The following is a 27,306-nucleotide window of genomic DNA, read 5'->3' as shown; positions in this document are numbered from 1 at the left end:
AAAAGAAGCCATTATTAGATTAATAAAAACCTTTGTCTGGACAGCTTTTCAAGTTTTATTCTGACACCATGTAGAATATTCGTGTTACACAAATAACAAACTAGTGTTTAAGAGGGAAGACATATTAGGAACTCCATTTATTACGTAAACACAAGCGGTGTTGCACTGACGCGCTAGTGTGCAAATGTACATATAATACTATTATGTGTGACTCTCCAAATGAGCTTGTGAAGCCAACAGAATTAAAAAAGTGATCAGAACGTAGGCCTACAAACTTCTGGCCAACACTTCACAAATAAAAGTCTCAAAATCTTTCAATGGAATGCAGATGAGGACATCCCAAAGAAAAAAAAAGAGCTCCCTAATTAAACTCTTAAAATTTCCAAAGCTTTAATAATTTTAAATAATTTTAAAGCTTTATGAATAAAAATACTTAGATCTAGATCTATAGACACCGCAAGTCACCGACATATACAATTTATAACAAGAAGATCATCAGGAAGTGTCGCTAAAGAATAATCAAATCGATTTGGTATGGAGTACAGTCTTCTATAGTCTATAATCACGTTATCTCTAGTGACTATAGAAGTATAGAGTAGAGTCTAGAGACTCACTATACTATAGTCTATAGTAATACTAATAGTCTGACTCTAGATCTACATACTATTAATTATACTATTTATCATCTAGATTAGATAGATCTTCTCTTCTATGACTGTAGTCTGTGTTAACTGTGTAGACACTGTTGACTGTACCTCCGTCCGGAGTGTACCGTAGAGTACCTGTGACCTGTAGACTATAGACTGTAGTAGTGACAGTAGTGTAGACAGTCACACTGTAGTCACTGTGTAGTGAAGTAGTGTTAGTGTTACTAGATTACTACCTGTAGTAGTGTCAGTGTGAAGTCTGACTGAACTGAAGTGTCTGGACTGTAGTCGTAGTACTAGATCTAGTAGACAAGTAGTGAGTGTAGTGTAGCATCTAAGTCTCTAAGTAGTCTAAGTCTAAGAATGAATATTTCATTATTTGTGTTACACAAAGTAAAAGTGTCAAATAACAAACTAGACTCAAGACTAAGAGTCTAGAACTAGCTTAGTGAGCCTAGTCTAGATCTATTAACTATTAAATCTATAGATCTAGATCTAATGATCTAGTCACAATCTAGTGACAATCTAGTCAAAATCTAGTCACCAATCTAGTAATCAGTAATCTAGAATCTAGTGAGTCTAGTGATACCTGGTACTGTGGTAGTGACAAGATTCAAGTAGACTAATCTAATTAATAATTTAAATAAATCAGTCTAATCAAGTCTAATCTAATCTAAATTATTTATAAATCTATAAATTAAATATAATATTTTAAAATTATAAATCACTAGTCGTGACTAGTCTAGATCTAGAATCTATAATTCAATAATTCTATATAAATATATTTATATCAACTATTATTTATTATGTGACGGACTATAGCTGTCACTATTGTCTAGACTCTATTACAGTAAATGAGAATTTATCCACATTATAACTTTGAATTATTTTAATTAACATTTTAGTTCTTTTTATAGTCTAGTCTGAATATTCTATTAATCTTACTGTTCAAACTGGATCCATCAGGTAAACCAAAAAAACAATAACAAATTAAAAATGATTTTCGTTCAATCACTGGGTTGTGTTGCATTTCTTATGCTGTACTTTGCTTTGGAAGCTCACACTTGCCCATGCCAACGCAAATCAGACTGTGAACATCCACAAACTGTACCTATCTATGAGGATAAAAAGGAGGTAAGAGACACTGTTTGTTTGTTTAAATATATGTAAACCTAATTGAAGACCTAACCTACACCTAATAGAACTCTGAGATGTATGCCTGTATGGTGGTAGGTTACATGACATTTACAATAGAAATACATATTATGCAGTTGAATCTTGATAATTAGAGTGGACTGGGGGTGGGTGGGGTCTTGTCTGGTTGTACCGAAAAGTTCAGATTACCAAGGACCAAGGTTAGCTGTATTTCAAAGAATTTAACCGTATATGTCAAGAACATTCTAATTATGATGTAATAAGAAATTATTTTAGACTTTCAAGGCTATAAAATAAACAATAGATGTGAAAGACAGATCATTTTCTCTTGGTGCCACCTTCAATTTTTTATCACAAAGAGTTTTTTTTTCTCCCTATGAAAAGATGTGAGATGTGCCTGTCACAACATTCATCTTTAGCTGATACATTGTATTTTTATATATATCATTTCCGGGTCAGGTTACTGAATGTGTCGGGCTAAAAAGTGTCAGACTATCAATAGTCAACAGTATCTAGGAAACCCTGTTGACTGTATTAAAAATATAGGCATCTAATAAGACTTTGGGGAGGTGGGATGAAGCCTTAATCAGCTACAAACAAACAAAAAAAGACATTGTTGTTGTTGTTGGCTAACGAAGCAAAAAAGAAATATTTTAATCACAGTTGTTTAATCCTGCAACAGAACTTCTTTTTATATAAAATTTATTTTTTAAAATTATATTTATATAAAATAAGTTTAAAATACTTTTTATGTAAAAACAGTGAATACCTGTGTTTGCCCAGTTTTACTATGTAGGAAAAGTTAATAGAAAACTTGCAATTTCATGGAAATAGTGAAGATCGTGATAAATGACTATATAATTTTGACATCATAAATGATTATGTGAATATTTTTTCACTTTTCTGTAAGCTAGAAACCTACAAAATTAAGATTTGTTAGAAACAGAATCTAATATCTGTCTTTAGGAAATGAGGTGTAAATATCCAGAAAAAATAATGACTTGTAAAATGTTTGTTTGTTTGTAAAATGTTTTACATGTTTTGGATGTTCCTTCAGAGTTGAAGATAATTTACTTCCTAGTCCAAACCTCCCGCAGGACGACGGGGGATGGGAGCGGGTAGGATTTGAACCCTCGACCATCGATAAATCCGAACGACAGTCCAGCGCGCAAACCGCACGACCAGGCAGCCATCTTCTATCTATCTGTTATAACACTCTGTCCCTTCATCATTCATATCAGTTGTCTATCTTCACAAGATAGTAGTAAATCTACTTATTCAAAAAAAACTTTTATCCCATATGTACACAATTTTGAGTTTGAAAATTAAAAGTGTGTATATATAATATAATTGCTCTTGAATTACAAAAAAAAATACTGTCTTTTGCAATAGATACATTTGTACCTATTATCTTTAAAATTCTGTTATTTAAATTAATCAATTCTGAGAAACAGAAACATCATAGCTGTTAACCAAAAGAAGCTTAGGGGTCCAGTTTTTGAGTGGACCTGCTACTTCTCAAAAGTCTATCTTGATGTAGTGGCCTAACAAAAACTGTTCAGGCTACATATCTGCAATCCTATAAATTACAGCAGTTCCTTCAAAATAAAAATAATTACATCCTTAAGCTTGTACAAACCATTGTATGTTTCTTCATTAGGTTTATGTGTTCAGCAGAGGGGCATCTAATGTCCAGACCTGGAGCTGGAATACAATCACTGCCCTAGTTGTTCCAGAAGAGTTCAGTGTGAACAATGAGTCCCACAGTTCGGCCATGTGTGTGACACATAGAAATAAACGGAAGTTTGCTATCACTGGTAAGTTGATTGGGAACCAAGTGTAGAAAGACAGGTGATTTATTAGGACTTTAAATACAGACTTTTTCGGAACTTAACAACCAAAATTTTTTGTTTGTTTATAGTTGGCTGAATATGAATTGAAAAAAAATCTTGATTGCATTTCTTGTACTTTCTTAGTGGCCATGATCAAATATAATTACTTTAAACTTTGAGTAAATCAAACTAGTTATATGATCAAATGTATTACTCGAAACGTTGAGTATATCAAACTAGTTAAATGATCAAATGTAATTACTTTAAACTTTGATTAAATCAAACTATTTGTAAATGGAAAGATAGTCTCTCAAGACATAAAATGCCACAGAAATTGAACTAGTGAAAAGAATCTCACTACAATATGAAATAAAAGAAGAATTCCTAGACCTAATTAGGTTAAAATATTGATAAATGCTGTTTTGCTAAGTACAAAATTTTTCTTTTTTTTTTTTTAGTTTCCATGAATTTGTCAGGAGAGATTGATTCCGTCTCGAATGAATCAAAGTCATGGATTGATTTTGTAGTCTCCAAACAGCAGAGCTGGTATGCTGACATTGTGGTGGTTAATCTAATGCCTTATTTTAAATCTGATGTAAACAGCACTAAAAAAGATCACCAGGAGATGGCCATTATATTAAAAAGAGTTGGTACTAAGATTAAAGATTTGTCAAACTACTCCGCAGAGGTAATTTTTGTTAATTTTTTTTTTTATTAGATTTATTTAATATTTTTTTTTTTTTTTTTTTTTTTTTACAAAATGGATTAAATGAAATAAGATAGTTATAGTAGTAACGTTGTAGTGGACAATGGTAATCAAAACAAATTTCCATTTGTTTGGACCAATAAAGTTATCTTATAATCTGACAAAATGTCCTAGATTGTTAACTTGTTTTAATTTTTATGGTTGAATACCATCTCCATTTATATCCATATAAAATATTGATGAAATCAATAAAACCACATATGTTGGATATATGCACCTATTTATTGATCAATTGTTGTGTGCTTACCTACTTTGTATTTTAAGATATATTTTTTTTGTAATAATTGTTTTTGGCATAAAAAAAACAATTGTTTTATCACATCTGCGTGTTATAGATCAACTGTATTATACCCTGGAAACCGCCATGTTCTGAGGAAGACGATGATCACTGTGACTTCTCTACTTTGTCAACAGATGGGTGTGAAAAGTACATCATTAATCCTGACAGCTTCACTGATGTAGCAGGTGTTAAATGTAGGGCCAAAGCAACTATTCCTTTGGCTAAACTTCTATATGGTAAGACCCATTCTAGCAAGGTAGCTATTTCTAAGCTAAAGAATTGATTCTTAATTTTGTTAGCCTTTTCCCACTGTTTAGTTAGTCAGAGAATTTGACATCATAATGAAGCTTTTCAATGTGTTGGTATTAGTTGAAAGTAAAAAAAATTCCCTTTTAAAACCTTAACATTATTAAGATAGAGCTAAGATACTAGTGTTAGGTGCTTCCGCTAATGCAAATAACCAAATGATGGTAAGACTCGACTAAATCCAATTACATCAGTGAAAGGCCTAACAATCGATATAAGTTAGTCGACTCTGATACTGAATGTCGAACCATCAGATGTCAGCTAACTCTCTACATTCATAAAAGGCTTCCTATGTCTAAGGTGTCCTGTAAATAATCTGTTTATATTTTGCTTATATTTTGTTCAGCCTAAAAGCTAGTATTGTTTTTACCAGTCACTTCATTGTCTCTAAGTCAAAACTTCCCCTATTTCCAAAACAAATAACTACTTCCTAATCGTGCCATAACACTGGTAATATAAGTTTAAGCTTTAGTATATTTTATGCATAGTTTGGAGTTTGATTATTAATGAAGTGTGTAGAATTTATGTGGCTTTAAAGATATTTTTTTTTATCTATCTGTTGTGTAACATGAATAGCAAATAAAGCTATTTCATAATGGGTTAAATTTTTTTAAAAAATTACTTTTGTATAGTGCATCTTTCATAATTATGGTATGCTCATTGCACTATGGTCCAATCTTTTATGTGGACTAGTGGGGAAGAGCGTATCTGGAAGAAGGTCTCAGTGTTGCCTTTAGGTGCTCATCAAACACAACTCAGCTTGATTCAGATTTTGAGCTAAAGCCCCATTGATATAGCCAAAAGGTTTTTACCTTTCTTTTATTTTAGCCATAGTTTTCTTTTGATTCATCAAGTTTGATGTCTCTTTCTTTGTAAAAAGAAGCTCTGCGCCTAACTTTTTCTGAACTCAGCTAAATTCAAGTGTTATCCTCTTTGCCAACAATGTCCAGACTAATCTTAATGAACTTTGCTATAACTTTGTTTTTCCCTTGTAGGTATCAGTGAGTATGTCTCCCATCACATTTCATACAGCAGTATTATACTTGGTATACCTTGGCATGGCTATGACTACTTGTGCACTGATATTGAGGTGAGCTGTTTTGTTCTAAAGATTGTTCCACGGACAGATTTTACCACTTAAAATAATAAATGACCTGAGATGACGGTTAAGAAGTTAAAATAAAATTACTCTAGCTTTCATTTGACTTTCTTGACCATACAACGGGTCTTGTGAGTGCATCACAATCTATTATCAAGTAATAAAAAAAATTTAGTTTGAAAACTTAAAACAATGTTTCAAAACACCAAGTCACATTGATTGCTATAGGTAGCTCATTAAATGCATGCAAAGGATGCTTGAGAGAAACTTGTTACAACCAACACCAGCCATAATGTCCAAAAGCACATATCAGGTAGTGTGGTATGCACTTCAGATTGTCTTCATATTGACTGTCATCCTCTGCCAATCTGCAGAAGTCTTTGGGCCTGGACGTAATAATCTCCATTTCTATAGGCCAGTAGGAGTGTCTGAAACTTATAAAACAACCATTAAACAATATCTCCTCCTCACATTCTTCTATATCCATGTGTAGGCTGCTAAATTTAACATTGTACCATCCAAATCTACATTGTATTTACAGTAGTTGAAGGAAGGCAAGTCATTTGTCATACATAAACACCGTCTCAATCTAATCTGATACTGACACAAAAGAAAGAGTTATCAAGCATATACCTTCTTTTTTTCATCAAAAATTATTCTAGTTGCAATGGTCAGGTGCTTTTTTCTAAAAAAAAAATGCACTAGATTTGTATTCCCTGGCATATTGTTGTCTGCATCATTTCTAAATGAAATAAAATAACTAATTAATAACATGTCAGATTCAGACATACAATTACCATCACAATCTAGAATGTCCTTGATTTTCTTTTTCAGAATGATGTCTGTATCATTGGCAAGACTAATGACTGCAATGTGAACAGGAAGATGATGTCATTGGCTGACCTAATGTCGGACCCAAGGAAACTAATGGATGAAGCCAAGTACAGTGCCATTTATGCAGCACCATTCTATACTAACAAGGTAAAGGATTAGATTTGAAACATTTTTTTTTTAAACCTAAACCTTTGCCTTTATACTATTTATATAAATAAAAGTGTCAACATTTTATTTTATGTCAAGTTGAAAATAATTGTGTATATTTGTATTCAGTTAACTTTTAATCTATATGTATATTATCAGAATGGCTCACATCAAATTTGGTTTGAGAATAAGTTGAGTTTGCTAGGTAAATACAGAGTGGCACATGAAATGGACCTAAAAGGTAGTTTGTATTTTTTTTTTGGTCAGCTTGGCTCCATGTAGTTTATGGTTTGCCCATTTAGTTTTATTAAAAACACTCTAGAATTATGATAATAAATACGTAAATTTAGCGTTAAAAATACAATTGGTATTTTGCAAATATTACTGGTTCAGTAAAAATCCGTAGTAATTTAAAGGAAATATTTAGAAAAGCTTTCACACAAAGCTTTCATCCTCAAAAGAGGTATTATAATATGTTTTAGGAACTATGCCACCTAGATCTATTAGATACTTAAAGGTGCTTCTTTGTCTTTAAGAATTTATTGGAATCAGAAATCGTTGTTCTTCTTACCTTTCTAAATTTTTTAATGATTAAATTTTTTTTTTTTTTTGGTATACAAGGTGTTGCAGTGATGTACGGAGATGACCTGTCCACAAAAATGTCTCCCAATGCTCTGGTCAATGATGAGGAAGTGTGGTCCTGGCTAACACATGAAATCATTTTGAGTGTTTCGAAAGAACCCATAAGAGCAGACTTTCATGTTGCAGGTGCTTGTTTTGCTTAATTTTATTTTCTATTGAAAATCTTTAAAAATTATATTTGCAAAATTTGAGGGAAAAAGTTTTAGATTTTTTTTTTTTTTTCTAAAATTGAGTTAGAAACTATTCATTTTATGATTCTATAAACTAACTTTACTTTGTTAAGTGTCATTATTATTAAGATAATTATTTTTGAAAGACATTGTTGCTTGGCTTTAAATTAATTTTTCCCATTAAATTTTCTAAATTATTAATTATTCTGCATTTAATTTTTAACAATACATTTGACCAGAATTTATTTCTACCACTCTTTATTGCTTTGTTTTTGTTTTTCTTACAACCGTTAAGAAATTTTTTTTGTTTGCCACTTCAGATACAGTTGCAGCTGTAGCAGTTAGCTGTTTGCTGGTAGGGACATTTTTAGGCACTCTGTTCACCTGTCTAGCTTTGAAGAAAAGGGTCAAGAAACCACGACAACCTTTTGCGCGTGATGGTGGGGCTAATGTAGATGAGTTTCTTGATGAAGACCCTACATTGTAAACTCTGTAACCTCTTTAGCAAGTTTTTATTATGTCATACATTCCATTGGTGTTTCTATTGAAAATGTGTTTAGTTTGCAAGATTTTTACTGTTGCTATTATATTCTAACATGATTATTTTTTTAAATTATAGTTAGTTTAATGAATTTTTTTTTTTTTGCATCTTGTTTTGTTTTTTAAGGTCACAATTCTTTTTGTTTCATTTTTAATATTCCTTTTTTTTTTGTGAACCATTATATCAGATCTGAGAACCAATCCTCAATTGTCTACATCTTTGTAGCAAAAAAAAATAAAAAGGTTCAATCTGAATAAAAGAGGGGCAAAAAATAAAATAAGGTAAAAAGAACATATATGAAAATTTTCTTGAGTCAAAATATTTGTCATTTAAATTGCTTTATTTTTTTTTTTTGACCAAGGTGCTTTCATTTGCCAATATATCATTTGGCTTTTTCTTTAACTAGCAAATTCCAGTATAATTTTAAGGTTTGTCTGCGTAACTTAATATTTTATATTATCATTTTTTTCTCTGTCTGTATTATGTTAGATAATAAAGAAAAGTTTATATGTATATTTTTTTTACAAAGTGGAGAGATTATTTTCAAGCAAATTTTTTTAAACAAGCATTTCAAAATTGACCTTTAAAAGCCTTATAAATGATTAAAATATTAATTTGTAGAAAAATACTGCACAAATCATCAGCATCATTACATTATAATGTGTATAATGCTTATATTAATTTCAAAATTAAAATAATATTAGCTCTAGTGTAAACTATTTTTTGTCAATTGCATTGTATTTCTGACAACAAATACTTTATTTGTTTAATGAGGTCATATAACTTGTACTTATTGTGATACAAATGTATCAAAAACTATATCTTTATTTTTAAAAACATATCTTTCACCATATAATTATGAGCTTAGGATTCAAGAATACTAAACTAATAATTTTTTGTTTTCATGGGGATATAACTCTATTGTCAATAAAAGGGTTGCTATGCTAAAATAATTGGTTGCAAAGATGAGAATTGTTTACTTCTAGCTACAAGCCATATTGGAATTAGATTTTAGTTCAATGTAGTAGTAGAAATACTTGCTGTAAGTGTAACACCTATGTATTTCTAGATGTTACCTCAGGTTCCTGACGTATGTAGTTTTGTGTGCTTAAAACTGTGTGAAGCTTGAGTCGTACGTAATATCACAACGAAGATTAAAATACACTGAGTAACACCAATGTCAGCAGACAATCATTTTAATGAGAAGTACAGATAATCAAACAAGAATCAATCCAGCCATACGCTTCTAGCAGTGACACAGAATAGAAATGCAATACATGTCATGAAATATCCTTTAGTGAAAGTCATAGTATATCCAATAAGCATAGAATGTGTCTGCTCTCTAGCAGGACTAAATAACAACTGTCACGATAACTAAGTTGATAACTGAATTAAGAACTGTCAACACAACAGATAGTGTTCAATTAACTGTGGCTAAAAGTTGTGATTTTGTTATGTTGTTTCAGTGTCCCAAACTGCTATTACTCTTAAATCATCCAATATTTTAAAAAATTATCAATAAAAATATTAGTACATAATTGATAGATTTAAAATGTGTGTATATTATAGGATTGTAACTCCAGAGAGAAATGAATGATGCACCATCTAGCCCCCTCTCCCATTTAAATTAAATACTGTGATATGCTATTGAGTGCTATTAATAGAATTGGTAACTCTTTATAATAAATCCATTTATGAATATTATGGTCTGGAAATAACAGATAATTGCTGTTGTAATATTTACTTGAAATTTGGTTGTGAAAATTTCAATACAGCTATGTGCCTGCTAAATCATAGAAATCAAAGGGCAATATATTTTTTTAATAATATTATTTTGAAATAGAGTTGTGCTTGGGCTTCATGCTAATAAATCTTTTCTTTTTGGAAAAGAAATATTGCCCATTGATCCTTATTTCATTGTAGCAATTAGTTGTTGTTTTTTTTTTCAAATATTGTAATAAGTAAAATTTGATTAAATGCATTCATGTTAAAGTGTTTTTTCAATATTTTTTTCACTATTTCTCTATATTTGCATTTCTCCTTAACATTTTGAGCTTGTAGTTAGTAAGTATTGTCTTATTTAATTGGGCTAGTAATTAATAAATATTGTCTTATTTAATTGGGCTTGTAATAAGTAAATATTGTCTTATTTTATTGAGCTTGTAATTAGTAAATATTTCTTATTTGACATGTTAGCTGCCTGATCCTGTGGTGTACGCTTCGGATCATCATCTAGATAGTCCAGAGTTCAACCTCTGCCAGCAGCCATCCCCAGCTGCTAGGGCATATTAATCTTCATTTATGAAAGAGCATCCTTCAATATTGCTTAAAAAAAATATTTATCTTCACTGTGTGTTTTGAAAGTGAGGGCCATGATTTGAACCTAGGACCATTGAAGACAGTCTAGAGCACATATCATATGACCAGGCAGCAATCCTATTTGTATAATATATGGTAAATTCTCCTTATCCTAGAAAACAGTACATTTTTCTTGAGACTAGAACACACAATTCTTATTATTTAAAATTCTTCTTTGGTAGTTGCAATGACATGCTTATTTTTAAGCATCTTTTCATTCCATCAGAATTTGGATAAATTCTGCATTGATTTGCAAGATTTCACTTTAAAAAACAATTGGTCAACTAAATAGTGAATTACCTTTATATAAAGTAATTACTATCTCTTTCAAATAAAGTTGCTAATATTGTTTAAATTATTTATTCTAATAATGATTTTTGTTGCTAATATTGCCACAAAGTCGGAAATCTAAATGAACACATTTCTAAGCTGTTAAATTTCTGACTCTTTAGACGCTATTCTAATTGTAAAGAAGGTTTTTTTTTTGGATAAAAAAAAATCTGGATTGATATTTGCTGTTTTTTTTTTTAAAGAAGTGTGTATGTTTTCTTGATCTTTACTTCATGTTGTTAGTGGATTGTGCTACCTTTGCATAGAGATCTATAAATCTCTTTGTTTCATTATGCTAATATTCTTATTCCTGGTTTTGTATTTTTATACAAGATTTGTTTTGTTTTATTTTATGAATTTTTATATTTTCATTGCTTTTAATTCAAAACTAAGATGGTTAAAAACAAAATAATTGCAATTGCTACCCAAAACAATGCAGTTGATGCTTTCCACAGTGCTCTGTTTCAAAAGAATGAAAATGCTCAATTTCCATTTAAGTCTGAGAGACTTGTGTTGCTTTCAAATAGAACATATTCAGCTGTGACCCTAGATATATTGACCCACAGAGAAAAAAATGGACTTTATATTGTGAAACATTTCATCTTTTATAATGCCTTTGATTACTTTGACCCAAGTGTTTAAGAAGGGCTTACTTTTGCTAAAGCTATAGAGCAGGGGTTCTCAACCTGTGGGTCGCGACCCCCTTAGGGGTCGATTGATGATTTGCCAGGGGTCGCCTAAGACCATCGAAAATATGGTTTGTTATTGTCTGTTCTTCTATTGCTGTGTGGGTGGGGGTCGCGGCAGAGTGGGAGATTGTAAAAAGGGGTCGCCCAGCATAAAAGAGGTGAGAACCACTGCTATAGAGCTTTCTAGTTGGAGTTTTCAATGTTTAATGTGCATATATCTTTAAATATGTTGTAGCGCACCCTAATTTATTTGAAAGTAATATATGTGTACAGTCACACATAGATACCTGTATATAAGTCAACTGTTAACTCAATCTCTCTATGTTTAAAAATTCATTGCTCATTAATACTGGAAGTGACCATACACTATAAAATGAACTGTGTTGACATATTTGGACAATTTTGACTTGCTTAATTAGTTTTGAACCAAATAGAATGCTGATTTCATTGGCAAATATGCTTTAAGATTTGAGATAAATAGTCATTGAATGGTAGATGTTTTTAATATAGATTTTGAAAAATAACTACAAGATATCAAATTTAGTCAAATGTTTCCTTATGATAAAAATATCCATAGTAACAGTGCATAGATTTTAAAATGCCTAAAATTGTGAAATAGCGTGAAATATTCTTTTATGAATGCCATAAAATTGATAAGTGAACAAGGCCAAACTCTTTTTTATAATTACTTAAGGTTTAAATATTACTATAATTTTGTGAATAAATAAAACGTTACAGGATTCCTATACATAATTTCGAACCAAGTTATTGTTATGTAACTTATAAAGAAAACTATTCAAATTTAGGGCCAGCATATCAAGTTGGTATCAAGTGTTGCCTCAAACTAATTGAATTAAAATAATCACATTAGATAATTCAAAATGTAAATCTAAAGCACAAAATTGATAGTCCCTATAAAAAGAAGCTGAGGTATGATTCAATTAATTTCATGGTTGAGAGTCATGCACATCTATTGGTCAATATAACAAACAATAGGCAGCCATATAACTGCAAAGGGTGTACTAGTGCTAAATATTTTAAGAGTTCTTGTGCCTTTTCCTTTATGTTAAGGTACAAAATGTTAAATTTTCATATTCATTTTATATCTTGTAACAGGAATCAATATATTTTTCTAACAAAATTTGTTATATTTTTTTTTCCTTTTACTGAATTTTACAGCGCAGCTTGTATGTAAATCCTAATTGATATTCTACCATTCCATTTCATTCCAAAATAGATATTTCTTTTTTATTGGACTAATTATTTGTATTGTTTTAGGCCCATTTACACCATTGAGGGTAAGTCTGTCCAGTTAGCATTTTCAAATATAGCCTCTAGTTCTTCATTATTTTTATCACTGAAATTACATTTAGACCATTTTAAAATGTGCTTTCATTATAAAAGTTTTCCAGTTACTGCATTAAATTATATACCAATAAAATTCTGTATTTACTTAGGGTTTCTACTTTTAAATAGTGTTTTTAGACTAGTTAAATTTAAATAATTTTTCCTATTATCTAACAGTCTTTGAAAATGGATTAACTGAGTTTAAAGCAAGATGCGGTGCCACCCTCTGATTTTTTTTCTTCCAATGTGGAATATCTTATTATTTGTTTAATTTTCAAATTAAATAATCACTAGAAATCTTTTATAATTTGTTTGCATGCAGATATTCAATAAGAAACTGTGTAATTATTCTTGGTCAAGTGATCAAGACAGCTTCAATTTTAAGCAACACCAGCATTTTTAGGCATGCCCTTTTATTTTAGATTTTCAATTCACCTTGTGGGGACAACTGACATATATGTTAGTCAATTTTTAGGAACTAACAGTACCCATGTACAAGTGTAGTTTTGTTTGTTAAGAATTTTATTGTATTCATTCTTAAGTACAAGAAGAAATTCTCCCCAATGGTCAGGCTTAGCAGAAAGCAAAATGCTTCAAAATACGTTTAGTATGTGTGCATATTATTTGACTGTGCATGCAAATATAAACTTAATTGCTGGAATTTTGTTTTGTTTTGCTTTAAATGTTCAAAATCTAATTATTATAGGGTACAATTACACTTCTTTCAAAGTGTGTGGACAAATAGGTATAATCAAGATAACACGATATGGGCATTACATTAGTTAATGTTGGAATTATTCTAATTTAAGTCGTTTATCAAATATTTTTCTTTTTGGACTTTGTGATATTAAATATATAAATATTAAAAATCAGTGGTATTAATCTATTCAGAGGTTGGATCTTTATTGTTTTAAAAGTCTTGAAAGTCTGTATTTAGCAGACTTAAATAAATCCTTAGTTGTGATTTTACATTTACTTTCTGGTATATCAAAATCAAGTATCAGAACTTTTTTTAAAAGAAAATTTGTGTAAATTAATTATCTTATTGAAATATATATTTATATAACACATTTGCGCACAAGATGAATTATGTTGTATTTTCACTGGCTGGCATAGAACAAAAAAAAAAAAAACAGCACATATCTCACTCTCAAGACATAAGCTGGATCAGAAAGCACTTATTTAGTGGAAAGCGCATGGACCACGATAAAAACAGTTTCAGTACTTTTTGGCATGTGGAGGTGACTGTTTCTTTCACTTTCTGTCATGTCTGTTCTATTGTCTCATCTGACAGCTCTTCTAGGAGCTGGAACTTTTTTTGTTAGGTTGACCATTAATTATTCCCGTTTAGTGCAGTCTTTCAGCGTTGGACAGTGTGGACAGACACTCTGGAGATTACTGAGACACAATGGAGTGCATGAAAAAATGACAACCATCATCAGGAAATTATGAGGGAATGACTTGCAGAATCGTGCATGTTAGATAACTGACAGACACATTCGAAATCCAAACAGTAGTCAGACAAGGCTGTTTACTTGTTTCTGCTAGCCATGAAGACATCAACACAGTGGAAACAGCTAGACGACCTCGACTTTGCAGAGGACCTGGCTTTTCTCTTTCAAACAGCAGCAGATGCAGGAAAAGATAAGCGTCGTTGCTAGACTGTGTCTTAGCATAAACAGAGGTAAGAGCAGATAATGGCATCCAACAACACGCCCAATACAGTCCAAGGTGAGTCACTGGTAGAAGTGTAAAAGCTTCATCTATCTTGTTATTATCCTAGAAAACCATGGAGGAACAGATGTCAGAACCCGCATTGGTAATTAAAGCTTGATCAGCTGAAAAACACCTGTTGTTGGCATCTGAACTATGTACGCCACCCAGATTTTCAGTCTTTGAGCAACGCCCATAAAATTGCTTACATCGCAGGATTACAATTTAAAAAAAAAAAGATAATTTGAATAAAAAATATTGATATCGTTGTCATTGCTCAGTGGTCATTAAAATGTATTAATAGCAGTGAATTTGTTTCAAAATGTCTAAAACCTTAGTTTGATGCCCCTCACCAAGTGATGCCCCGTGCGGCCCGCACACCGCACATGACTAGCTACGCCACTAATCTTACGACAATTAAGCCTGATTTCAAATGTGTAGCCTACATGTGCCTCAAACACTTTTCGAAGTCAGTTACGACTAACAAGCCTATCAAATATTTCAATACAAAATTGAAAAGCCGAAGAATAGACTGAGACGATAATTAACAAATTTGGCTGTGATATTTAGCAATTTTGTCTGTGTAAATAGGAGGCGCGGTGGCTGTAGGCTACGGTAAAGCGCTTGGCTTCCGAACTGGGGATCCCTGGTTCGAATCCTGGTGAAAGAGTTGGATTTTTAATTTCGGGATCTTTGGGCGCCTCTAAGTCCACATAGCTCTAATGGGTACCTGACATAAATTGGGGAAAAGTAAATGCGGTTGGTCGTTGTGCTGGCCACATGGCACCCTCTTTAACCGTATGTCACAGAAATAGATGTCCTTTACATCATCTACCCTATAGACCACAAGGTCTGAAAGGGGAACTTTACTTTTTTTTTGTCTATCACTTTAGATCATTTTAAATTAATATTTGAATTATAAATAAGTTGATTTCACACTTCAACGGGCCAAAAGTAGTTAGGCGGAGGAGGACATTAACAAGCTGAACGTACCAGTAACAGATACTAGAATTCACGGGCAAATGGTAATTAAGCCTACGTTAGGGAAGTGTCATTTTCATTTTAAAAGGGGGGTACTGGGATCCAGCCAGAAAACTATGTGGGAAAGCGGTACGATGCAATATTTAAAAAAAAAAAAAAAAAAAGGCGCGGAGGTTTTCGGTCGTTTTATTGGAGGTGGGAAACAAAATGGAAGGGTGGGGACTGCATGGCCAGAATAAAATATATATATAGCCTATACCTGGGAAAAATCAACGGGTCGAGACCCGGTGTTAAATGCTATTATTATGTTGGTTTTACTGTGTTTCCTGACCCTTCTGAGAAGCAATTAAGTCAGAAATAAAGTGCATCGAAATTTATGAAATTATCGGTTGTATCTCAGCAAGTGGAGCCAAGCTGCCATGCTTTGTGTCGTAAAACTTCTTATTTAGCTTTTGTCAATCGCAACTTTATTCTAACTTCAATGCTGAACAAAATTTCAGAGGCAAAGAAAGAAAGAGCATGCACGCAGTGACTATATTTGGGTGGAAAAAACAACTTAGTAATTAATTTTAAAAGACACAAGTTTTGGATTGTGTAAAATACTTCTTTGAAATAATGCATGTCTGAAAACTGGTAAACCTATAACTACACTGTATATGGTATTTTATGGTAATATCATATGTATAAGATGAATCTAGAAACATATGACATTCTATAATACTTTGTCGTTTGCAGTTAAAATTAGCGACATCTTTGTGTGTATGAAATCAGTCCTGTAGCCGATCAACATCTTAATATCTTATCTTATAAAATACAGACGTTACTTAGGCTAAAATAAGAAGACGATTACATCCTACGCGTCATGCATCTAGTCATGCATTTTAATCAATGATAAATTATGCCAAATCATTGGTTTTCCTGACTGGCTCAGGCAACCCATTGGCATCGATAGTTCGGTAAAATAATTTAAAATTCTGCATCTTGATTTTTCTCTTCACAGAAATCAGAGATGGCGTCATCAAAGTGTTTTAAAACTATCCACATCCCTACCAAAGGAAACACTGGATCGAGCTACTTCTACAGTTCAATGTTCGCGCTGTCAAAGTCAATTTACTTAGGCCTATTTCATTATAATCTCCAAAGTGGATCTTATATATTATTGAGAAACGTTGATTGTTATTTTATTTGATTCGACAAGAAGTAGAACAACATACCGAATGTTTCTAATTTTCTCATGATACCTTACGGTATTTCCCCCCTTTGTGTAACACTTTAAATTTAATTTTTAGCATATAGCAGTGTCTCCGAATAGCATGGTTTTTAGAACATCATTATTTGACATCTTCCTCGTAGGGCACACTTTTTATAAAACTGTTGTATACTTTTATTCCAAAATCTCCCATTTTTATATGTTTCGAGGAAACGCACACACATTATTGTACCTATGGAATCATAGATATATAGGCCTATATACAGCTTTTTGAAGAAAGATAGCCATTTATGGTTTTCATTGAAGATCTAATAGTTTAAAAAAAAAACACACTTTATTCACTATTAGAGATTCTATTCAAGGCATAAAGAACAGATATGAATGGAGAAAGACAGACGGTCAACAGATCATGTGTGGTGCCCCATCAGTTCAACGCCTATGGGACAGGTGAAGGTGTGATAAGAAATGCAATAATTTGAAGCTGGGTATTTTTTGTAGGTTATAATCTGTTACATTAGATTCTGTGTATTAAAACAAATTATAAATAAGTGGAAACATAGAACCCGCCAAGTTAAAACTAAGCATATTGTAAAGAAGAGTTCCAAACTTTGATCCCTTATTTACTTTTTTTTTTGTACTAAAATAAATAGAGATCTAGGGTCTAGATCTAGATCTAAAATAATAATAAAAAAACCCACACACAATGGGAACTGTATACAAGACTCGAGATTGTTTTCTTTGGTTTATGTCTTTAATTTACTTATTTGCATTTTCTTCTCTTTATATTCAGATACCAGGTACGAGGTCAGATAGAAAATCAAAATTGAAAATTATTAACATACTTTTTCTTTTACATAGATCTAGACATAATCATGATAATCATAATGAATCATAATGATAAGTGAAATAACCAAACAAGTCATTAATTTCATTAATTAAGTCACTTAATTTAAGTGTCATAACTTAAATAAAATTAAATAAGGGATGTAAATGTTCAAATGAGTAGTGAGAGACGCGTTGTAGTTACACTACAATCACTACAAAGTTTTATTAGAAAATCTAGAATATACTCTAGATCTATATTATATAGATCTAGACATACTACTATTAATGTTGAAAATAACTAGAGTGTCTAGGTCTAGAATAGAGTCACTTAGAGTGTGTTATGTGTAAACTGTGTAGACTTACTGACTTAGAATTAGAGTAAAGTGCAAAGTTCGATCGAATTAATATAATTAAGCCTGCTAGCAGCAATTTTCACGTTTGGATTTACGGTCTGATCTATGAAAAAACTGATGGTATTTCTGAATTCCTCGTCCTTTTGTCTATAAAGTAGATCTGATTTAATGTATCACTAGGCAGGCTTAGTTAAAATTAAATATGAGGTCAAAGAGGTGTAGGGGTGGGTATCGCAAAGCGTACTTTTCCTCTATCGGACTTCTCCTCTAGTTACCAAGCTTGATTGGGCTGATGGAAGGCTTGATCAGATCAAAGAAAATATATTTAAAACATGTTTTAATAGATTTAATTTTCACTATGAAGACATTGAAGTCATTTTCTTTTTACTCCGGCGCAAGAATATCATCTACTGCCACCTTTCCCATGCTCCACAACTTCTAATAGTCTCTTAGAGCCATCAGACTTAAAAATAGCCATAAGCCCATGACCCATTTCCTTCACTACCGGGTAGTAAAAAATAATAATTCCACACCTCTTGAGTTTGACCTCATCATGAACTTAGCCTTTACAAGGAAAAGGAAATAGTATGTGTTGGAAGTAAAGAAAAAAGGTGTGGGCGCAGTAGCAATATAGTAGTAATTTGGTAAACATTCAATTAAAAAAGTTTTAGTAATAAAAAGTAAACCCTTCGAACCTCTATTCAAATCGGGGCTGATTGAGCTTCGCACTTTACTATATAAATGTAATAGTAATAGAGTAAAGATCGTAGTGCAGACACTACACTGCACTCGTTTTCACTTGAATTTTTTTTTCTCTGAAATGGTTAGACTTAGGAAAAAAGTGAAAGTATCAGAATACTCCTCAGCTATTGACTAATAATTATAATATATTTGCTGCTTGATAGTCCTATGTTTATTAAAAAAAATAATTCAAGTTAACTTGTGGTGGGCTCTGCACCACCTCACGGACAATTTAAAAAAAATAAAAACTTGCGGACATTGCGAAAACTTCACGGACACAGTATATATAAAAGTCATATAAAAATCAATATATAATCTTACAATTCTTTCCTTTTAGCCATTTTCTTTTACAAAAGATTAAGACAATCAATTCTTTGTCACTTTTTTCCACACTCACTTAAGCCTTTCTCTGTTTATTATTGATGTCACAAGTTGCACCCTCTCCATTCCCTAACTAGTCTAAATCTACATGTTAAAATGATTTTTGTAGACCTCCCCCTCCCAAATTACATTCATATCCATGTTACATCTCTGCTATTTTTTCCCTAGCTGCAAAACAATGTCTATGGTCAAGCCTATTTTGACATGGGGGAGAAAGTTTTACTTTGGAGCAGTTCCACATTTTGGGATCATTATTTCAGTCCTGTCTTCCCCCCCCCCCCCCCACTACATTATAATGGTGCTGCAAATCTTTTCCTAGCTTCACAGTGATGTCTATGGGCTAGCCTATTTAAACATGCAGGTGTCAGCTCCACATGAAAAGGATTACAGTACTCCACTGGGTCCATTCCATTGGAGAGTAGAGCCTGCACTCTGCTAGTAGAAGCTTTCTTCCCCCTCCTCCCACACCCTCTCCTTTGTTAGTTAGCCAAGTGTAGATCGACTACACCAAGGTCACACCTGTTGTAAGCCTAACTACCTATACATAGTTCTATCTGGTCAGCCAAGCTTTTAGTGGACTTGATTGGACTTGGGAAATAGAAAGAAAATATGCTTTAAAAATACAGGAAGTCTTATTTTTTTAGTTATTTATATTTATGCTTTATATTTAGTATCCATCTGTTTGATAGTATGAGATTTCTTGATACATGCATAAGTCATTAAGTGGTACTCACGGCATAGCATACGCCACTATTTAGTGACGGGTGAACACTTCCTGAAAGACACAATTTTCCAAATGGGGTGGATTTGGGCAAATGACTGTGAGTGAATGAAAAGAACTCTGGAGAGAGCATCATACAATTGTTTATGACTGAAAACAGGTTTGGATCTTCTTCTTCTTCATCGTTCTCATTGTTATGTTGGAGTGTTCATTCATATTGTTATGTTGGAGTGTTCATATGACTAGACCAATACATGAGATGAACTGCGCAGTGGTTTCCAAATCAGGGAGCTCTCCATATAGTTTTCTTTCTATTGGGGTGATTCGGGGCCAATGTCTTATACAGGCAAAGAGAGCAGTTTTGGAGGACGTGGTCGGCATTCTCTGGTGTTACTCCACATGGGCAGATTTCACTGGTTCCAATTTTGAGCTTCCGGTACATGTGTTGTCGCATTCTGTTGTGTCCAGTCCTGAGTCGAAAGATTAGACGTTGGTCTTGTCGGGATAGCTTATAGTAAGCGTCATCTTTCTTGTGATTTAGATGAGAGCTCGTCCATTTCTCATTTATTTTGTTTACAATTAATTTCTTCATTTCTTCTGGATAGAGTGCAGAGTTTATTTGAGAGTTAGTTCTCCCACTCTTGGCGAGTGTGTCAGCCTTCTCATTTCCTTCTAGGTTTGGATGATATAGCCATATCTTTTTGAAAGGTGGCTTTGTGCTTTATTAATTGTCATGCCAATACCAATAAGGAGAATAATCATAGTTTGTGAGGTAGCAGCTGCGATAGTTTTACACTCCAGTACTGAATGCAACCGCTAAATAGCAGGGATGTGGAGAGACGTTGACCGGGTCATGCAGACATTCTCTGAAGTAAATAGTGATAGTAGTGGGAAGTATTTGAGACAGCCACAATTTCAACCTCACCATCATAAACGCTGGAAGTATTCATATAGGCATTATTGTCGAGCAGAGTGTATGACTGTGTTTCCGTGAGTAAGTTAAAGGGACAGTGCGTCCCCATAGTTATCAAAATGTTTGCAATCAAAACTTACAGCTATCTTGAGAAGTTCGAGAGCAACAGTTTCATCGATGACATTTTTGTAGAAATATGCGACTGATAGAAATAAACGGTAACCTGATTACCCTTCTTTTATTTTCTGCGCCTCGCTTTCTCACCCCGAAAGTTGACTGGGGTAACTCTAGTCTGACTTGCATAAACAAAAGAGTTATATTTCCATGACTTTAGCATGGTGTTCTGCATGGTTAGTCCATGAAGAGAATTATATCTACTTTATAAAGTAGAATGTGAGGCATATGTATGTATGTATGTATGTGACAAATAGAAATAAAAACCGCTTGACCAATCTTGATATAACTTGGCAGAAATGTTCCTTGGGTACTAACTTAGAACATAGTGTATGTATTGTAGCCCTAAAACAAACTTAAGACCCTAAAAAAAAAATAAAGTTGTCCAACTCTATTAAAGCTATAGTATTTATGGATCTAGCCTTTGTTTACAATGTGAACATGAGAAAAGATCGAAAGGATATAGATCTAGATCTAATTTTAAGAACTAAACTTTGCGCTTATAGTTTGTTTTTTTTGACACATGAAAATACAAAATATTGTCTATTGATTTCATTATTTAATAAAATTAACCTTCAAATTTGTGTTTAAAAAGCATTTTTACATTAATTCGTTTTTTATATCTGCAAATTTAAATATCCCATTGCACATTCTTTCATTAGACATTACCGAATGGTTACACATTAACATATCTCTCTACTGAGTCTATTCCTAGGTCTAAAACTCTTATTCAACTCTGAGATGATAAAACATCTTTTCGCAAAGATAGTTTTATGCTTTAACACATGAACATACTAATTATAGTCCATTCATTTCATATTTTAATCAAATTAACATTCAAATTTTGTTTTTCTAAAGCATTTTTAATACATTCGTTCGCTGTTCGCTAATGCTGCATAGCCGTGTTGAGATAGGCCTATATTCATTCATGAAAAAAGGTCACGCATGCGCAGAGCAAAGCCTTCACGCAGCACAGAATGAACTCTATAAAAGCCAATTTTTAACTCTAGATTAGTCTAGATCTAGATCTATGTCTACCTCAAGATCTACTTTATACTTTAACACAAGAACATACAAAATTAAGTCTATTCATTTCACATTTTAATCAAATATATGTAGGCCCACAAGCAAATGTTTTAATTTGAAAAAATGGATTTAAGTAGATTAGCTATTTTGATGTGATACCTTCATTCATACTATTTTTACATTTACACATTCACTTTATTTATAACATTATTATTTCATTTAATTGTTTTAAAAACACTCTCAGTGACATATCGACAGTAATACGCAATTAAAGACCCGTGGGTCGCGGGTAAAATATGTCTAGTATAAAGATATATATATAAGATTTAGCCAGATATTGCTATAAGAAACAACTAGGGTTTTACAAAATAGACCTGTATTTCATTGATTTTAAAGCTTTGCTAGATGCATTGTTCTTTGCTTTTTTTTTAAATTTTATTTTCATTTCAGCAAATTTGATTTTTTATGTATTAATTACATTTTTTAAACATTGTTTCTGTCACTTAACCCCCCCCCCCCCCCCCCCCCCCCCCGCCCCCTTCCAAACGTTTTTTATTCTTACTGGAAGTCTTTTTTTTTCAGGTCTTTATGGTGACAATGGAATATTACCTGCAAAATTGGTATTAAAGGAAGGTATGATTTTAACCTTATGTTAAGGAAGTAAGAAATTTTAGGTTTCAAATATATCACATTCAAAGATGAGCTCAGTTTCTTATTACGTACATGATGATGGCTGTGGAATCCAATTTGAAACTTAAACTTAAAACTAATTGCATTCAGGGCATAAAGTTGTGCCTGATGTATCTCAGTTTGGTTTCTCTGCCTTTTTGCCTTGTTTTTACAAAGCTTATATCAACTCATTCTGTCTGTCTTTCTGTCTGTCTTGTAAAAGTTTGTACATTTTATTCCTCCCTTACCCAATCTCAGATCAAGTTGAAATTTTTCACATAATGTTTTGTTCCAGACAAAAGGAGAATACAAAAAAATAAAAAATTAATTAGTTAATCAACTATTGGTTATTAATTTGTTCGGTATCGAACAAGGGAAAGAAAGTGTACTTGTCAAATGTGGTGGTATAAGTTGAATTAGTCCCATCGAGGAGGCTTGAGCCTTTCAAGTCCTACAACTTTTTAAAAAATCATTTAAAAAGTGATTACGGCAACATTCACCCAGATCCCCCCTTCGTTCCCCCTTTCCTAATTGGTCCAGACAAGTGGTAGGATCACAGCGCATTGAGAAAGCTAAAAGTATGAAATTGTGTTAAATAAAAACAATTGGTAAAAATATTTCTAATTGCACAGATTCATTATTGTTAGTCTAGATCTGTTACCAATCTAATTACATGACTGATCCAAACTAATTAATACAATTACACTTATTTTAAGCTTTGTTTTTTAACTCAAAGTATTTTTGATGTTTTTCTTGTTTGCTGTTCTTTTTACTTAAAAGCCAGAAATTTTAAGGTGCACACTTTCATGTCATAAGGATCAATTTTGAGCAATATTTCCTTGTCAGAAAACTATGTGTGCATTGTTTTAATATTTTTTTTTGACCATCTACTTTTATTTCAATGAAGTAGAATAGCTTCTAAAGAATGTATAATATATTTATTAGCATTAAATTAAAAAGTTAGCCAATGATTGTCAAAAAGGAGATACCCATGTGATTATCATGCATCATTTTAATTTTCTCTTGTACAGAAGATAAATGGTTTAAAAAAAAGTAAAGTTCCTTGCGATCTATGGGGCAGATGATGTAAAGATAATCTGTTTCTGTGCACCATGGTTAACAAGGGTGTCATGTGGCCAGCTTAATGACCAACTGCCTTTACTTTTTCACAACTAATGTTAGGTAGCCATAAGCACTGAGTGGACTCAGGGGCACCCTAAAGATCCCAAAATTCAAAATCTTCACCGGGTCTTGAACTGGGATCCCTTGGTTTGGAAGCCGAGCACTTTACCACTCAGCCACCGCACCGCTTCTATTCCAACAATGTTATTGTCTTAATTATTTAGGCTTCAGCTGACTCAATGTGTGCCATTCTTTTAGGTGACAGTACATGGCAGGACTTGATGGAAGGTCAACCCACACTACTCAAGCTCATGCCCAGGCTGGGACTGGACACCCAGATGGGGATGGATCTACTGTGTCTTGCTGGAATGGTCATCTCCTTTTTCTGTGTGGCCTCCCGGACAGCCAGAGATTTTATCTCTTTCACACTTCTGTGGATGTTTTATCTCTCGTTGTATCAGGTGTGTAAGTATAATTTCTAGATGAAGTCAACCTCATGACTTGTGTATTAGTTCAGGTCTTGGGTGTTGATGATTGATTTTGCATCCACTTAGCTTTGATTCCTTCCTGAACTTTAATGGTGAAAGTAAAAAGGGTTAAGCTGTATTAACTGTGGCCACAGAAATAAACTTCACATCAATGACATGGGATGCTTGTTCTTAAAGAGTAACATTATTAGTCTGAGGCCACAGGATACACATTTGAGACTGAGACCGAAGGAAAATCCACTGCCAATGACAGACGTAGACAGCAAAAAGAAAATCTAAATTAACCACTGGCAGACATAGGTTATGCCTACTCTTGATGTGACAAAATATGTAGGCCACAGCTGAGGCTGCGAAACAACTGGAAATACTGCATTCCTCATTAATCTTCGGACTCGAAAACAAGCCTTAATATTATTATTAGTCTGAGCATGTGAGTCATGTTCAAGTTTTACACAGCAAGTATCTGTACAAGATAGAATTACTGTCCTTGTACGTAACACTTCTCCTTTCTCCATACTTTGAAACTTGGTTATTGCAGGATAGACTGATATTCAATATTAAATTCTAAGTTGTCTCACAAATAAACTTCAGAATTTCTATGCATGTATAATTATGATTTTTTTTTTTGCACATTGCTTTCTATAGAATATTATACAACAGTACAAAGAAAAATAAATGTATAGACAACTTAAAACAAGTTAAAAAAAAACAATTAGTCAATGGCTTCAAATATATATATATGTAAATGAAGCCATTGACTAATTGTTTTTTTTTAACTTGTTTTAAGTTGTCTATACATTTATTTAATATATACTATTAATTTTAAGTAAATAATCAAATCAACATTTGTTTACACTTGACAGGTTGGTCAGACGTTTCTCTGGTTCCAGTGGTAAGTTTCACATCTTTTCAACTTATCTATTAAATAATTCACTAGTTTCAACAGATACTTAGCTGTCAGTAGATATTCAAACGTGTCAGTAACTTCAGTTCATATAAAGGCTGCATTCTTATGTTAGTTTGACTACATAATTGAAGTTTCTAGCTATTCGATGATTAAAGATTAAAGTAATCACAAGACAACTTATCTTGGCAACCATCTTTATATTTTGACTATATGTTTGAAGTTGTAAAAAAGAGACTTGTAAAATTTTCTAATCTGACCAATTAGTAAGCTTATTCATTTTTATCAAAAGTTTGTTAAATTTGCAACATATTTATGATATATATATATATATGTTGCAGGGATATTCTTTTACTGGAGGCTGGATTTTTAACAATCATTGTTGCACCATTTAACCTTCAACTCTTAGGCCGTCGCTGGCCTGTTGGCAATCCACATGATGGAATTACATTGTGGTTGGTGAGGTGGCTGCTTTTCAGGCTGATGTTTGCTTCAGGCATTGTAAAACTGACTAGCAAGTGTCCCTTGTGGTGGGGACTAACAGGTATTTCATTCAAAATATTGCTTGGCTATAATGACCCTTTTTAATTAGTTTGCCTAGATCACCATTAAAATTTAAACTATCTTGCAAAACCTGGCTTTTAAAGATTGCTTTTATTGTATTACTAACAACATCGCTAAAATTGTCATTGTAATGAGCCTTCTATCTATTTCAATGTGTCAAGATGCTGATGGTTTGAAACTTGTATTGCGTTCATGCTACTCGCATAGCAAAAACTTTATTATATAAACTTATATATATGCCTATAATATACAATTATAATCCAAACACATGTAGAGTCAAAAATGTATATCCAGTCAACAATGAAATATCTTCATTATCAGACTATAAAAGTATAGACCTTGCTATCTATAGGGTGGATGATGTAAATTCATTTCTTTCTATGGGCATAAGTTAATGAGGTTGTGATTTGGCCAGCATGATGACCAACTGCCTTTACTTTCAGCTAATCACTTGAGTTGGCATCCTAAAAATCCAGAAATCTCTTCAAACTTATCTCTCTCAAACTTAGTTATCACAAAATTAGCATTTGCAATTATCAATAGCAAAGTTCCTTATCAACTCAATTCTAGTTACAAATTTAATATGTATAAAATAAACCATTGCCCATGTTTATTTGAATTTAACATTTCTTTAAACATTTATCTGTTTACTGCATTTAAGAATCATAACTGACTTTTATAGTTTTTTTAACTGTTGCACTTAATACAAATGTAAAGATTTCTTGCCTCTATTTCAGCTCTGAATGTTCATTTTGAATCTCAGGTAAACCTTTTAAATTCAAATTTTCACTCCTGTTTTAACACTCAATTTTTTTGGCATTGAAAAATTATAGTTTTAATTATTTATTAACATAGCTTTTATAGTTATTTTAATACTTGTTCTGTGTCTTTGACATAAAAAAAAACAACAACTAATACCTTGTTCTGTGTCTTGGACAGTGTATTCCAACGCCAGCTGCCTGGTATTGGCATCATCTGCCTGAATGGTTTCTCAAGTTGGGAGTTGTAGTCACCTATGTCATTGAAATTCCCATCCCTTTCTTGTTTTTTTCACCTGTGAAATCTCTTCGCACTTTTGCTTTTTGGTCTCAGGTAAGTGGAAATGTAAATAGGATTTTAAAAATTTGATAAATGATCAGGCAATGTTTAGGACCAATATTTTTCATAAAATGATTGTTTGTTGTATGTGAATAGCTTCTCTTTGTCCTTACCTACGTGACAGCATAAATGTAAGATGCATTAGTTATTGGCCTAGTGAATCAACTTCCTAGCCAAACAGGTGAATAGTGCTCATATTGCATCATCAGCCTTATCACTTGTTATAACTTTCAGCAAATTAATCAAAGGGTCTGATGTTTAGTATTAAAATTAAATGAAT

At 32.5% G+C, this 27,306-nt stretch overlaps 2 protein-coding genes across 3 annotated transcripts in view; both read left to right on the top strand.

The window, feature by feature from the left end:
• Window positions 1–565: 565 nt before the first annotated feature.
• On the top strand, window positions 566–11,666 carry LOC106057969 (di-N-acetylchitobiase-like). Its single transcript, XM_056043662.1, has 10 exons — window positions 566–588; window positions 1,614–1,781; window positions 3,463–3,619; window positions 4,093–4,322; window positions 4,736–4,916; window positions 5,982–6,076; window positions 6,920–7,066; window positions 7,226–7,307; window positions 7,688–7,834; window positions 8,199–11,666. The coding sequence occupies exons 2-10, from the start codon at window positions 1,644–1,646 to the stop codon at window positions 8,363–8,365; spliced, it is 1,344 nt and encodes a 447-aa protein (XP_055899637.1). The 5' UTR covers window positions 566–588; window positions 1,614–1,643; the 3' UTR covers window positions 8,366–11,666.
• A 5,995-nt stretch (window positions 11,667–17,661) lies between these two features.
• The window catches only part of LOC106057967 (lipase maturation factor 2-like), a 37,222-nt gene continuing 27,577 nt past the window's right edge, over window positions 17,662–27,306 (top strand). Inside the window, exons 1-7 of one of the 2 annotated variants that reach the window (XM_056044079.1) lie at window positions 17,662–17,844; window positions 22,764–22,814; window positions 24,231–24,433; window positions 25,324–25,352; window positions 25,706–25,908; window positions 26,666–26,691; window positions 26,868–27,020. In XM_056044079.1, coding sequence (XP_055900054.1) covers window positions 17,751–17,844; window positions 22,764–22,814; window positions 24,231–24,433; window positions 25,324–25,352; window positions 25,706–25,908; window positions 26,666–26,691; window positions 26,868–27,020 — 759 coding nt within the window. In that variant the 5' untranslated portion in view covers window positions 17,662–17,750. The remainder of the gene's footprint in view (window positions 17,845–22,763; window positions 22,815–24,230; window positions 24,434–25,323; window positions 25,353–25,705; window positions 25,909–26,665; window positions 26,692–26,867; window positions 27,021–27,306) is intronic. The other variant, XM_056044078.1, reaches the window with a different exon arrangement.

This window comes from Biomphalaria glabrata, chromosome 10 (genome assembly GCF_947242115.1).
Source record: "Biomphalaria glabrata chromosome 10, xgBioGlab47.1, whole genome shotgun sequence".
NCBI lineage: Eukaryota > Metazoa > Mollusca > Gastropoda > Planorbidae > Biomphalaria > Biomphalaria glabrata.
Note: the sequence above shows the minus strand (reverse complement) of the source record. Positions and strands in the feature narration are given on the sequence as shown.

Excerpts from the sequence above, each read along its gene's own strand:
- LOC106057969 (XM_056043662.1), top strand. The coding sequence starts at position 1,644 with ATGATTTTCGTTCAATCACTGGGTTGTGTTGCATTTCTTATGCTGTAC. Across the intron at positions 7,067-7,225 it reads CACCATTCTATACTAACAAG|AATGGCTCACATCAAATTTG; the intron begins GTAAAGGATTAG and ends GTATATTATCAG. Across the intron at positions 7,835-8,198 it reads AGCAGACTTTCATGTTGCAG|ATACAGTTGCAGCTGTAGCA; the intron begins GTGCTTGTTTTG and ends TTGCCACTTCAG.